The sequence below is a fragment of the Leptinotarsa decemlineata genome, unplaced genomic scaffold, assembly GCF_025532065.1.
Source record: "Leptinotarsa decemlineata unplaced genomic scaffold, Ldec_3_MD MMD2_tig00000199_RagTag_RagTag, whole genome shotgun sequence".
NCBI classification, from domain to species: Eukaryota; Metazoa; Arthropoda; class Insecta; order Coleoptera; family Chrysomelidae; genus Leptinotarsa; species Leptinotarsa decemlineata.
Genome location: NW_027412544.1, coordinates 6448706 through 6463947, shown reverse-complemented (window position 1 = coordinate 6463947; position 15242 = coordinate 6448706). Strand labels below are relative to the sequence as shown.

The window sequence follows — 15242 nt, the reverse complement described above, 5'->3', positions numbered from 1 at the left end:
AAAATTTACCACTTTAGAGATAGGAAAAATTTTCAATTTCGTATAGAATTTATATTTCATTTGAAGTAATCTGGTTTATTTATTTCATCTTTTTTTTTATTTAATGAATTGAAATGTATATTTCATTTCATGTATCTCATTTAGCTGATTTTAAATCACTAAACTGAAATATGAAAAAAAAATAATTTCGAACTAAACCAAACAATAATTATGAGAAAATGTAACATCACATTTTGACTGCTCTGAAAATCGAACAGTACCGCCATTTCCAATGTATCAAAAAATATTTCATTCCAAATAAGTTTCCATTTTTTTTATCTTATTGGGTGAAAAACGTATGCCAAAAAAATCCATGATAGTTTACGGATGATATATCGTGATCGCGTTCCATTGTTACCCACATCAAAGCACCGCGACAGATATTCGGTGATCAAGAACTAGCGCCAGCACAGCGACCAGACATTCATGACACTCAGCGAAACGGTTCAGTATACTGAAGCGAAAAGGCGATGCGATGCGATATGATACTCTGCGATACCGTCTATTGCAAAATACCATCGTGTTTCATTCTTGAATAGCCCGACGCAACGGTACGGTACCATAATATCGCGCCCCAAAATACCGTTCTTCAAATACCGACCCATCTCTAGCTAGCAAGTCACAAAACAGAAATCATGACTTTCATTCATCAAAAGTCGATAAGCATTCTTTTTTACATCTTGAATATGGTGAAAATTGATATTCTATGAAAAACAATTCATGGGATATTTCAAATAAAGACGGTTAATATGCGAGTATATTTCTTTGTTCAAGAGGGACTTTTAATGATTCCATATTGGTTAAAATGCTACAACAATACACTGTACACAGTACCACAGCATAGGTAACAATATGCTGTGACAGATTGTGACACTTGTGTCAGTACACTGTGTTACTAGAGGTTTGTTCCGTATTAAAAATCTGGATATTTGTGGTATTATTTGTCATCACAAAAACTGTAATATATTAATGATGAAGTCTATTTTCAACAACAGCACTATTGTGTTACTATATTACATCTTTGTTATATTCCTGGTATTAATTAGACAACAATGCATTTAAATAAATTATTTTAGTATTGTAAAACAAGATCCATAATCTTCATGCCACTTCTGAGATGCCACACTCGTTTTGTCAACCTGGGTCCGTTCGTTGTTCGTCAACCTAGGTATGTTCGTTATCATAGTTCTCGTAACATTCCTCTTCTTACAAAACTAATTTAATGCTAAATTAAATATTTTATCTTTCATCAAAAATTATCTCAGAATCTGAATCTCTTGTAGAGGTGCTACTAGATTCCTTGCTTGTGTTTTCATTGTTTTTGTTTTTATGAACACTTTCACTGTCTATCTCTTCACATTCACTTGGTTCTATTATTATTTATATATTAGTAGCGTTCACCTCGCCAAGTATTTCATCTAGTACATTTTCTACAGTATCTGCTATCTCTTGATTAACATTTTCGTTTACAATATTCAAGTTTTCTCTTACTAAATCTCCTTCATTTTCTATATCTATGTGATACTTAGTATTTTCCTTACTTTCACCGATGACTTACCGATGAGTCTTTATGTCAATAAGAATGCGTCATGAACGTTTTTCTGAAGATAATATGTGCTAAGAGTCAAAAATTTCACCAATAGGTAATTTACAAAGAAATACTTAACACTCAACCATTTTTTTCAATATCACCAATGGCAACTAGAAAAACTGTATTATCCTAAAGTTGGTCTTGGAGTTAACCGAATAAATTTTTTTCTCGCTGTAATAAATACCGAACACAGATCAGATCTACCTCTGACGAAAGATCTGCATTACGAACGCTTGCCGAGAGAAGCAACCTAATAGAGCACACATATTTGTATTGAATACAAACCACAGTATACTTCTACCGCTATTTCTACTACATATTACGTTCACAAACCACATACTCTACGTTCCAAGTTGTTCAAATGTTTTTGTGCTATTATTAGGTTTATTCTGGTTGTAACATCCGAAACTGTTTGGAAACAGCGCAAGACATGATGCGTACAAGCAAAAAATCTCAAACAGTCCGAAATAGTCTCGAACACTTGTTTAAACCAGAATGCATTTAAGGAGACCACTGTGCCACCTATCGTATATATGAAGAGATGAAGACGAGAAAATACTATTGATTATGTCCATTTTGTTATGTAGCGTATCCTTATAGTCAGTTCAAATGTTATCCACCCTCAATCATCAATTATTAAAATCAAATAATTGAAAAAACATCCTATCAAATAGCCCATGAATGCGCATGAGCAACGGGAACAGTTCTCAACAGTTCAGCCTCGAGAGCAAAAACGATTCGGGACGGTTCAAAACAGTTTAGGATCATTTCGCAGTCAAAACCAGAACAGAGGATTCATCAATCCGAAATTATCCTCTATAAATATACGCTTTATATCAACTGTGCATGATCCTGACGTCCTAGAACCTGAATTTCGCAGAACCAGAACAAACCTGTAGAACCAGAACAAACCTATTTAAAGGTTTGTTTTGGTTCTGTATTTCGAACTGTTATTGAACCGTCTCGTACCGACGCCGAATCAATGCGCAGAATGCGGTCCCAACAAATAAAAAACCAAAACATATAAAAAAATTATTCTGACAAGTTTATAAACAAAGATTTGAGGTTGGGTACCTCTACTTTGGTATAACGATCATTGGACTTTTGAGTTAAGTTTAAAGACAAGAGTGAAAAAGTTAAACAAATATATAATTAAAGTGTGATGATGTTTTTGAAAAAATGATAGTAACAGGAATCATCCTGTTACAGGAATCATCCTGTTACTCTCATCTCCGGTTATCCAAAATTAAATTGAAAATATATTGTTCTCTCTTTGTAATCTTGTACTAATGAGTTTGACAAAAACATGGCGAGAATGAATTTTTGGAATTGTAAAAGATGTGATAATAATAATGATTATTATTATCATTGTTACATACATTTCACGACTATCTGTTATGGTATAAGAATAATGTTGATATATAACTTTGTCTTATTTACAGGTCGCAATGAACTCTCCGAGTTTCTTTGTTTTACCGGAGACGAACAAATTTGTAGATAAAATACCAACTAAACCAACTAAAATACGGATAAAAATTAGATTAAGAAAACGTTACTACCAAAATCCACAACCCACAACGCAAATGAAAAATTTTATTAGTGCGCAAGAGCAAATTTGAAGTTCTAAACGGTCCCTATTCAAATGTACGAACTAATAATTACCGTTCTGGAATAGTTCTGAATCGGTTCGGAGAAAACCAACGATACTAGAACGGTTTTAACTGAACCAAAACACATTTTAATAACTGCGCATGATCAAACTGTACAGAATTGTGAACCAAAACAAACTTTAAATTTCTTTCATCATTTCCAGTCGGATGGACTAGATGTAAAATGTAGTCGTGTGAGGTCCTATGAGTCCGATGTGAGGTGAGATGTAGAACTATGAACTATTTCATTAAAATTTTGCTTTAGAATTCATTCATTATATAATTAGGTTATATCACTAATATTAACAAAAGATCAGAATAAAATAACTATCCAATAGTGACCCCATAAAATTACGAATTATATTTTACACGTGTTTTGTCTAGGTTATATTACAAAAGGCATATGGCATAGAAGATTTATGACAAACTTTTTAAATCTAGCGAATACTTATTTGGGATTTTTTTATTGATCTTTGGGTATTTTCACCTTCTACAATATGAAAATTGTATTGGAGAATTTTGTACACGTGTAAAAAGGGCAAACTTTATTGTTCACCCCAATAAGTTTCTGCGTAATTTCTGAGTATATTTCGCAAAGAAAAATGTTTTATTCATCAGTAACGTATCTTATTTAATAATTTTGCCTATAAAAAAACTAAGATAATACAAAACTTAACGTTTCCGAGACCTAAATCTAAAGCATTTTTGTTGGCTCCATTTCATTGGCTTTTCAATATTTATTGATTAGTAAGGGAATTTCAATTTATTGATTTCAGTTGATGGTAATTTATGTAGGTTTCACTTGAAGTGGATATTTGAATTAATCCCAATCTTTTACAACATACTTGCCATTTTGTCATGATGTTTATACCATCTTTCGGGTCTGATTTTTGTAAGATGACATCATACTCTCAACTGATTTACTTTTCATTATATCATTTTGTTTTATGTATATTTAATAAATGTTGAAATCAAATATCATTATTTCAGTAAGAAGCATCCAGGAATGAAAATTTTATAATTCAGATGGATGGTATTTAGGTAAGTTTTTTTTTTTTCATTTTCATGTTATTTTATACTTACCATTGAGGTGTATATAAATTTACCTTGTAGTATGCATATTACCAAAATCCCTTTGTTAGTAGTGAAATAATATGTTTTTTTAATATATGATTATGAATTTATTGCTGATAAAAATATAAAATTACATCAAGAGCTTTTGAACACTATTTTATTTTACTTGCAGCAACATTTTTGCTTTAATTTGATGATTTTTAATAGATGGAGGCCAACTCGTCAAACAATTCAATATGGGAAGCGTTTTGGTGGTTTTTTTTCAGTAAACTTTATGTGGAGTATGTAATAAATGGAAAATGAGCTTGGTGATGTCATCAATATGGCACTTTTGCACATATTAGAACTCAAAAAATAATTTTCTTATAAATATTACTTTATTTAGATCATTTTAATATAGAATACTTGATGATAGAATTATTTTCCAGTGTGAGTCTACATTTATTCCTTTTTTTTTCTCTGCTTTATTTTCATATAAAAAATGTAATGGTGAAATTATACCTGTTTGAACTGGGTTTTTCGAAAATTTGAATGAATTCTCATTTAGAACTCTCATGAATGATGTATTTACCATCTTTCGGGTCTGATTTATATATGATGACCAAATATCATCAACTGATTAAAAGCTATCATATATTTATTCTAGTTCTATATGTAATGGAAACATTTTCAAACAGCATTTTTATTTCAGCATGGATGTTCTGGGGATGAAGATTTAATGAATTGCTTGTGGTGCCCATTAGGTAAATTTCAGTTTTTTGTTTCAAGATTTTATTTTGTCAATAAATGATTCAATATCAAATTTATGAAAATTTGGTTAAATATTCAGTTAATCACAGTAACAATTGACAATAATATTGAACCTCCGCTTCTTTAATTTAGGATGGATTTGTGTACCAGTCTTCAATCCTAAGTCACAAATTTTAAGTTGAAGGAATTCATGTTGACCAACATTTGTTCAAACAGAAAATCACTGAAAATCGTTATGAAATTGTCGAAAAATCAATGATCCATTAATTAGGACTTGAGAGTGATGCATGAACCCACCTTTATAATTGATAATAATATTGGTCTTATTCATTATATGATGAACAATTTATAGCTGATCCTAATGAAGAATTACAATACGAGCTTTTTAACACTGAACAAATGTTTCTTCATGTTACATAAATTATTATTAAATTCAAAATCTTTTTCAATTTGTTTTACTTTACTTACAGCCAACAAATGCCTTGAAAAGTCACGTCAAAACATTGCAGACAAATAAAAAGGATGATAAACTTCTATTTTTTATCATTGGACAGATGTCAATAGACAAGAACCAATTCAATCCAATCTTGGCAGCATAAAGGTGAGACTTGTTTGGGTAAACTATAGGTGTGTTTTGTTCACACCAATCTTAGATCTACCTTTTCCGTCAAAAGTTATTGGCGCTCTCTGCTAGATCAAAATATGTTTAGCAGAGATAGTGAAGAACTTTTGATGGAAATGGCTGAATCTGGAACAATGTTAGAGAGAATGAAACACCTTAGATGTGCAACAGAGACATTTATCCAATAGGAACAATTTCAATATTATTTTGAAAGACCTCATTGGGTAATTTATTGTAATTGTATTTTTTTATTAGACCAGCATTCTCGGGAAATCTATCTGAAATATTTTTTTGTGAAAATTGAAATTGTCCTCATAGCGGTCTAGCAATCTTTTTGAGTTAAAAAAACATTTGCTCATGAAAACCAAACCCAAACTGATTCTACTTGACCATAGTAATAAGGTTCACTTCCTAATTTCAAATTGATGCCTTTCAATATTGAAGTGATATATGTTTTTTCATTATATGATGAACAATTTGAAGCTGATCCTAATGAAGAATTACGATAATACGAGCTTTTTAACACTGAACAAATATTTCATGTTACATTAAGTATAGATGAGATTGAAAATCTTTTTTCAATTTGTTTTACTTTACTTTCAGCCAACAAATGTTTCAAAAAGTAACTTCAAAGCATTGCAAAGAAATGAATAGGATGATGAACTTCTATCTATAATTTGACAATTGTCAATGGACAGGGACCAATTCAATCCAATCTTGTCAGCATGAAGGTGAGATTTGATTTAGTAAACCGTAAATGTGTTGTGTTCATACCGATCTTACAGTCTACCTTGCCCGTCAAAAGTTATTGGCGCTCTCTGCTCAATCAAAATATGTTTAGCAGAGATAGTGAATAATGTTTTATGAATGTGCAATATTCTAACTTTCATAATATGATGAATAATTTTCAGCTGAACTAAATGTGGAATTGTAATACGAGCTTTTTAACACTGATTTTGTTTTATCTTATTGAGTATCCATGACTGTCAGTAACTCTTTATTGGTCTTTATTCTTTTTATTTTTAGCTAACAAATGCCCTACAGAAGCCAATCAATATTAAAACATGTCAGGAAAATAAAACATGACGTATCAATTGACGATCTAACCTACCACTTAGGCTGTGAAAATACGAAGGTGAGAGACTCTACAAAGGAGTTCCCTGAGCAATTGCAAAATTAATAAAGATTCTCATGATGCTTTTACCATCTTTCGGGTCTGATTTGTTCATGATGACCTCATATTTCCAACTGATTGAAACTAATATTTGTATATTATATTTTATAAGTAACTAGTATTTTAGTGAATATCATTTTTATTTCAGTATGGAGGATCTAATGATGAAAAATGTACAATGCTGTTTAAAACTTCATGAGGGCAATTGACAGAAGCGAAGGAGATGCAATTTTATGAATATCCCATAAGCCAGTCAGCAATCTATTCTGAATCACCATCATAGGAAGCAACCCAACACTGTTTCGAAGGATCCTTTCGGCGAATATCAGTGGGTCGTTTTTTGCATCAATATATTCATTTCTTTGGAAATAGTTTCATTATCCTTCATTTCAATAAAAACTTATATAGCCAATTTTCTTTCAATTAATACTAGGGAGAAGGTAGTTTTCAATTGCATTTTTAACAGGCATTCAATTCTCATATGTGTGCCAGAATTGAAATTGGTCTTTAATCTAGCAAAGGCATATCTTAGTTATTATACATACATAATGAAATCCCTATTCACAGAACTGCATCTGAATGTTTCAATTCACTTGGCAATATTTTGATTTGGAGAAGTGGCCGAGAAAGGATTCTTTACTGCCACTGCCTTTTTTTTAGAAATGTTGGGAGAATTGACAAAGGTTGAAAGAAAGGGAGTATTTTTCAGTAGATATTGGTTTTTGGAAAAAATTTATGGCTTTCTACTTCATTTTACTAAAACATTTGGGAATACTTCTGAAGAAAGTAAACCTCAATAAAAACAATATATGTGTAGATCATGCACAGAAGTGTCTTTCAGTAAATAAAGTGGCAGAAAAAATCCATCTCAAAATACTTTGTTGAAGAAACTAATTATGCAATAACTGCTTTTTGTCTGAAAAAACTAAAGAACAGTCGAGAATAACAAAAGTGGACTAATTTGACGGTTCCTGAATTGAAAGTCTTTCTTGGACTTCTACTAACAGGAACAGTTCAGGTACCCAGTTAAGCAGACTACTGAAAAAAACTGATTATTCCGTATGTGCTTTCATCATTATCTGTCTAGAAATATATTTACAGTCCAGGAAAGGAGCTCTCTTTTGATAAATCAATGGTTCTTTGGCGAGGACGTCGGTAGTTTTTTTTAAAATAAACTCCTTAAATATGGGATAAAACTATACATATTAACTTGTTCAATGCTCACTCACCTATAGATGTAGAAACAATTTTCAATAAAATGCTCCCTACACCTATAGGTGTACGGTTGTTAGATAAATTTAGATTGGCATTTGTATTAAAAAAAAACTAGTATAAACAAAATAACATTGGACGATGAAACCTGTATTACAGATGAGCTCCAAGTTAATGATTTCTCTGAGTTGGGTGAGAAGATCACAGACAATATACCTACAGGATACAAATTTGAATAACATAGAACAGGAAAATGATTATTCAATTGATGGATGTAGCCGTTACTACGTGGTAGGAGATCATAATGTAAAGAGAAAAATGAAAATTTCTATGGCCACTTTAAAAGTGATAAAAAGAAAATGAAAAGAGAAATGAAAATTTCTATGTTTTTTACCACTTTAAAAGTGGTAAAAAACAGAAATTTTCTTTTCAAAATGATTATTCCATATATCTCCAGCCTGTTCATAAAAAAGAAATTTCAACTATAATTCACTCTCTGAAAAATGCTTTAGCACCAGGAAATGATGGTATAACTAAGGAGGAGTTGCTGCTTATTATTGATGAAATCAGTGATCACCTACTAAAGCTAATGAATGACGTTATGGAAAGGGTTATATACTTCTCATCGGAACTAAAAATAGCTAAAGTGATACCTATACTTAAAAATGGAAAACATGGTAGGCTAAATAACTATAGGCACATATCATTGTTAAGTGTTTTCTCTAAAATATTGGAGAAAGTGTTGAAAGTCAGAAAAGTGAGATTAATTATGCATAATACTAGGAATAAAGAAAAACTTCGACAACCCTATTCAAGGTTATCAGTCTGTGAAAATTCACCAAAGTATATTGGTATCAAGTGTTTCAATAAAATAAGAGATTTGATAGATGTGATTCTGAATGACATTCTATTCAAAAACAAAATGAAAAATTTTCTTCTTGAAAAAGTTTTTTATAATGTTGAAGAATTTTATAATTCGTGATATCTCATAATTGTGAGACTGACTATTGTATGTACAATTTTTCTGGTTTGTTTTGCGACTATACTTATACTATCTTAACAATTTATTTTTAGATTACCTTCTTTTCTTTCTTGACTTGTTTGATAAGTGTTATGCATGTGTGTATGTATAATGATTTGTTTAACCTTTGATTGATGAATAAATTCTATTATTATTATTAATGAAACTTTCTGCTTTGACTCATCAATATGGCTTTCAAGAAAAAAAAGTACTCTGAGTGCAACAACGGACTTATTACACTGTCGCTTCTGAAATAAATAAAAACAAATATATAATAACGGTATTTGTAGATCTCAGAAAAACATTGATACTGTGAACGTGGATATAAGATTATGAACAAACTGTTTAATATGGGATTCAGAGGTGTTGTTCAAAAAAATACCTAACAGAGAGAAAATGTTACACAAAATTAGAAAACAAAGTGACGAGTATAATATAAATATTGGTGTGCCACAGAGGGGTCAGTTATCGGACCTATACTATATCTTTTGTATGTCCACTCACTGAAAATGGCTGGTTTGAGTGCAAGACTTTACCTTTGCTGACGATACCGCACTAGTATATTCAAATAACTGTCTTGAAATAGAGAAAACAGTAAAATGACCCAAACAAATACTATCAATGGCTACTGATAAATAATCTAGCGTTAAATGTTGAAAAAATTGTATATGTGGTGCTGAAGCACAAAAACAAACCAAATGGGACAATACAGTTGTATAAACAATAACTTACTAAAATAAATCGATGTTTACAACTGTTATCGATAATAAACTCATGTGGACAGAGCATATCAACAAAGTGATAAGGAAAATTGTTTCAATGACACGTGCATTAAAACACCGTACATAATATATAAACCACAATGCAAAAAAACAATTTATTACAGCTATATTGAATCACATATAAGTACCTCAAGCGCAAAACAAATCAATAAAAACTTTGTATAACTTGAATCGACTAACTTTGACTACTTAACTTCCACAAACATCATCTATCAAATAACGGGATTCCTGAAAATAGACAAAATAATCACACTTGAACAAGTTAAACTTACCCAAGAAATCTTGAATAAATATATCTTAATACCACCATGGAAACAGTCAATCACAATATAAGAAATGCTGTGAGACTGAAACATATATATACATAAGAATAAAGAAAAATCAAGTTACCTACACCAATCTATAGAGGAGTCCAGCAATATAATAAATTTCCTGTAGTCTTCACAAACATTGCTTCTAGAACTGAATTCAAAAAAAATATATATATATATATATATATATATATATATATATATATATATACGTGTTAGAAATCACACGTTAAAAGGTAAGACCTCGTTAATCCTTAGCTCGCACAAGTTTCGACTTCTGAGGGTTGTCGTTCGTAGGGGTGCGACAGCTGGTTAACGAAAATATATATATATATATATATATATATATATATATATATATATATATATATATATATATATATAGATAGATAGATATATATATATATATATATATATATATATATATATATATACATATATATATATATATATATATATATATATATATATATATATATATATATATATCAGATTTTCTAAATTTGTAGATATAGGTATTATTTTTGTGATCAAGAAAAGCAATTTTACTTCGTAGAAGTTTTTTATAACTGCGGACAGGGCGAGCCACAAAAAGCATTGAATGTCTAATATATATCAAGAAATTTGTCTACACATGCGTATTTTCTGTTGTTTCTGGATTTTATTTTCTTCAGACAAATCTGATCGAACTTTTTAGAAGAATTATTTCGTTCGTGTGTCTACAGGGTTGACCAAAAAAGTTGTTGAATGTCGGTCACCTCTTATGGGAAATTCTGTCTATGTTCCTGTGGATTGTTATTTATTGAATTATCGATATGATTTTCTGTGCAATTGACAGAATTTTTGTTTAGTGTATCAGAATGTATTCCTCGTTGGTAAAATTTGTATGCCTATATACAGGGTGTCCCATAATATAGGGGACAAACTCTGATGGTAGAATATTCACTTTATCTTAGGGCTAAAAGTTCCAATAAACATATACCCTAAGATGAATAATAACCGAGTTACTGGGTGTTGAAAGTGACAAAAAATATATGTTTTCCAGATTAACTCCATAACGGCTCAACTTCTCTTAATGAAATTTGGTATGTCACATGACAGCATTCAGTTCCAAATTTCAATGCAAATCATGTGTTCGTAACTTCAAACAGGAGCGTACGGCAGGTGGGTGCCCCTAATCGCCCCTCCCCAAATTTCACGCCACTGGATTAATATCAAGAGTAAAGTCACAGATTAAATTAAATTAAAATTAATTAAATATTTAATCTGTGGTAAAGTTTTCCGTGGCTGTAGTACACAGAAATGAGTTTCAGTGTTCTGAGCAGTATTGCCAACAATCTGGCAATTCCCAGGATCGTGGATAATTAAAGGTTCTTTCTGGTTCGATTACCAGGTAATCGAACTCACGATAAGATAAACATCCTGGCATTATTTACGCGTCGCACCGTAAATAAAAATCGTTTCAAATTTTTTTCTTCCAATGGACGTGAATTGACCATTTTAGGGATTGTTGACTTGGTACACCTTTCTACTAGTAAAACCGAAAACTAAATGAGAATATTCTAACTGAACAATAATGTTCATCGTCGTATTGACATTTTAACAAACCTTATCGGGTTGTTGGAATTGCCATATGGCAGATAAAAAGGAATATTTCTAGAAATATCGATATTAACGTATTTGCCTTCAGGAAATTATTAAATGTTCCGCCATTTTGTAGTAGGTGAAGATATTGACTTCATATTCGAGGGTTATGAAGTATTCGTCAGGAGCTTTAAAATGATGTGTCACAAGACCCCCTTTCCATTCAATTTTTTTCCCAAATGGCGCCCAGTTGCCATCTTGATCTGTCAATTTCACTTCAAAATAAAGTATTAATGAGTTAATTTCATTATGCCAAATTTCAAATTTTTGAGTTGACTCGTTCAAAAAATAAAAGGGGGGACATTAAAGAAATGCATTGTATTTGTTCATCTCATAGTTTGAAAGATAGAAATACACTAATTGTGCACGAGTTATGGAGTTCTCCTAAAATAATTCGTTGTTGCATGTATCAGCAGGCATGTTTAGCTATTTTACTATTTAATCACTCTTTTGCGGCTTCTTAAATCGAAATGGACAATTTTCCCAAATTGAGTTTCGACAACTAAAAGCGTAGGTATCGAACATTTCGTATCAATCAACGAGAAAGTTTACTTTGAAAACAACACAAACAAATTCATCTGAAAACCCGACTTTTTAAAAATGTTGAGTCCTGGCAAAAATCGGGTAATTTCAGACACTTGTGGTAATTTGACTATCTTCATTGGTAACACTAGTCTTCAAATCTTAACTATTTCTAAAACTTTCAAATGCGCCTGCTCGGAAGCAACAAAACAGAGAGAAAGAGAGAGAGAGAGAGAGACTAGCAGTTCTGCCAACCATACGGGTATTACCGTACATGTACGGTATTTTAACATCAAATACGGTATACGGTCCTGACATCGTTACCGCACGTAATTGTACGGTAATTTAATTAAAAAAAACTGAAGAATTATATTATGGTGTACATCTGTACATCCTGTACGTCGGTATACATTTTCGAAGATTCTTCGGCAGATACGTCATCTATCATGCTTCAGCAGTAGTAGGCATCGTAAGTATTCGATAATTTGTAGCAATCTAAATTGTTTTAATTCAAAAGTGAGTGCACTGAACCAAAAAGAATTAAGGGGAAATATAGAGCTCAGGTAAAAATTGATGTTTAATAATGTAACAAGTAGTATTTAATTTTTTGTTTTATTGTTTTAGCAATTTAAAAAGTCATGGATTGAATTGCCTGAATATAAATCTTGGCTTCGTTCTGTACCTGATAATCCATATAAAGGACGACGTACTATATGTAATGCTGAATTTGTGAGTGAATTGTCGACGATTAAAAAACATCAAAACTCTGATAAACACAAGACAAAACTTAAGACTCTAGGTAAGTCAGATTCTAAAATTGTAATGAAGTTTATGCAGTCAACTGATGCATCTTCGACTCACGACGAAAATGTTAAGATAGCCGAACTTAAACTCTGCGGATTTTTAGCAGAACACAATATTTCATTTTTGACCATTTGCTGCAGTAGTGAAAAGAATATTGGAACAGTGGTCAGCTTTACAACTTTTCTTTACATCAAAATTGTTGGACGAACGTCTCCTGGCAATTGAGCAGGTACACCAAGCACTACATGATTCATTTACAAAATTGTATTTTTTGTTTTTAAATCAGGTTTTGCCAATATTCAAACCAATATTTTCAATCAGAAAAAGTAGTAATTTCTAAAATAAATACAGTTTTTTGAATTTTTTATAGGGAATTTCTACTTTGTTACATGCAGCGACAATATGTAAATACGACCCGACTATACAGTAATTGATCCGGCAAACCAAACTTTGATTCAAAATACGGTAATTTCTCTCGGTAAGTACGGTCCTGCAGATCTTCGAGGTTGGCAGCACTGGAGACTAGCAACTAGCACAGAATAGTAAACAATATTCTACGAGACTATTGTTTTATTGTTAAGTTTATAAAGGTTTAAAGGAATGAGTGATATTCGCCGAAAATATCGGAAGATTATACGGAAGCCCAAGATGATTTAAAATTTTCATATAAGACTTATTAGAACACCGACGCTCGTAAATTTATTTTTTGAGGTATTCTGTTAGGTTATGTTATTGATATGGAACTTGTTTCACTGTTAACTTCTGAAATGTTTTAGCTTGATAAACCACCACGTAATTTCTGTAAGAATTTAACTCGGGTTAAGTGAGTGTAACCTGTGAAAGAAATATGGTGGTGGAAGAAATATCAAAATACACCTATCCTACGCAACTCACTAACTCCTTTGATAGAGAAAATTGGACGGTATCAACGGATCACTGTTATGCACGACCCTGGAATTGGAGACCCGATGCCAGTTTTTTACGTCCCACCAAAACTTTGTTTGTTCGAAAACTGATCCCTGAGAAACCTAAAACAGCTAATTCACTTATGCCACTTGAAGCAGATGATATAATTGATGTAGTTACAAATCCTGAAATCCCTGCACCAGTCTATGATGAAAATAAGGCCAAAAATGTCATGGAAGAGTGTGAAAGATATGCTTTTGCTGCTAGAATGGAAAATGAAGAAGACTGGGATGAAAAAATATCGAAGTATGTAAATTTTCTTTTTTAATTATTTTAACGGGTTTACCAAAATTGAAATGACTATATTGAATAAAAATAATAAATGAAATTAAGGAAGCAAAATAGGAATGCTGGACAACATTCCATGACCCCATTGCGATGGTTATAACATTGCTATGAGGGGAATAATGGGGTTTCCGCCCTAAATAACTCGTATAATGGACACAATGGAAAAGGTGACCAATCATCACTTTCCGACTCATGAGGGGATAGTATTCATTTGTGACAATAGTGGTAGACTTTCACATTTCACAGTCAAAGAGGCAAAAGCTGCTGGCAGAAAATTGAAGAGCAACAGTTTTTGAGCTGTAGAGTTGGAAAGGTGGATCTTAATAATCGTAATATCAAATTTTTTTCAAATTGGAACTTCTGACTTGCATTAAATATTATTTACAATAAATTATACAGAGTTATTGAATTGTTAATTTTAGAAACGGCATTTTGCATAGATGAATTATAATCCATAGTTACTATGAAATCATAATATCAATACAGTAAAATTCAAATTGTCACGCATATTTCAATTTTCAATTTTATTCTAGTTTTACTTGAACTAGCGTCAGTGTATTTGGGAAACCACTTCATGGAAAACACTACTTTTAAAAGTCCTGGACTGACACATCATGCACGATGGCTTTCGAAAGACATTTATTGCTTGAAAATTTTCCTGTTCCAGGACCAATTTTCCCTTAGCAGAGTAGAAAGCCAAGGACTCTGTCATATCTGTATTTTTTTAACATTATTGTATGTATAAGCATGGTATTCTGCGCCTTTCTCAATTCAAGATCCGCAACAAGATTTA

The 15242-nt window shown here is 31.6% G+C and overlaps 1 protein-coding gene, 1 long non-coding RNA gene and 2 other non-coding genes across 7 annotated transcripts in view; all 4 read left to right on the top strand.

Moving 5' to 3' along the window:
• Positions 1-3351: 3351 nt before the first annotated feature.
• On the top strand, positions 3352-7311 carry LOC111505199 (uncharacterized). The gene is made up of 7 exons (XR_002722083.2): positions 3352-3499; positions 4270-4320; positions 5045-5096; positions 5574-5704; positions 6329-6456; positions 6752-6860; positions 7048-7311. It is a non-coding gene; the product is annotated as an uncharacterized lncRNA (long non-coding RNA).
• Positions 5434-5503, top strand: LOC111505206 (small nucleolar RNA SNORD36). Its single transcript, XR_002722087.1, has one exon. It is a non-coding gene; the product is annotated as a small nucleolar RNA SNORD36 (small nucleolar RNA).
• Positions 6613-6685, top strand: LOC111505205 (small nucleolar RNA SNORD36). Its single transcript, XR_002722086.1, has one exon. It is a non-coding gene; the product is annotated as a small nucleolar RNA SNORD36 (small nucleolar RNA).
• Positions 7312-13703: 6392 nt separating the features above from the next.
• Positions 13704-15242, top strand: part of Rcd1 (Reduction in Cnn dots 1) — a 31579-nt gene continuing 30040 nt past the window's right edge. For all 4 annotated transcript variants that reach the window (XM_074172848.1, XM_074172846.1, XM_074172847.1 and 1 more), the window contains exons 1-2: positions 13704-13906; positions 13972-14407. In XM_074172848.1, the coding sequence (XP_074028949.1) occupies positions 14043-14407 (365 nt within the window). In that variant the 5' untranslated portion in view covers positions 13704-13906; positions 13972-14042. The remainder of the gene's footprint in view (positions 13907-13971; positions 14408-15242) is intronic.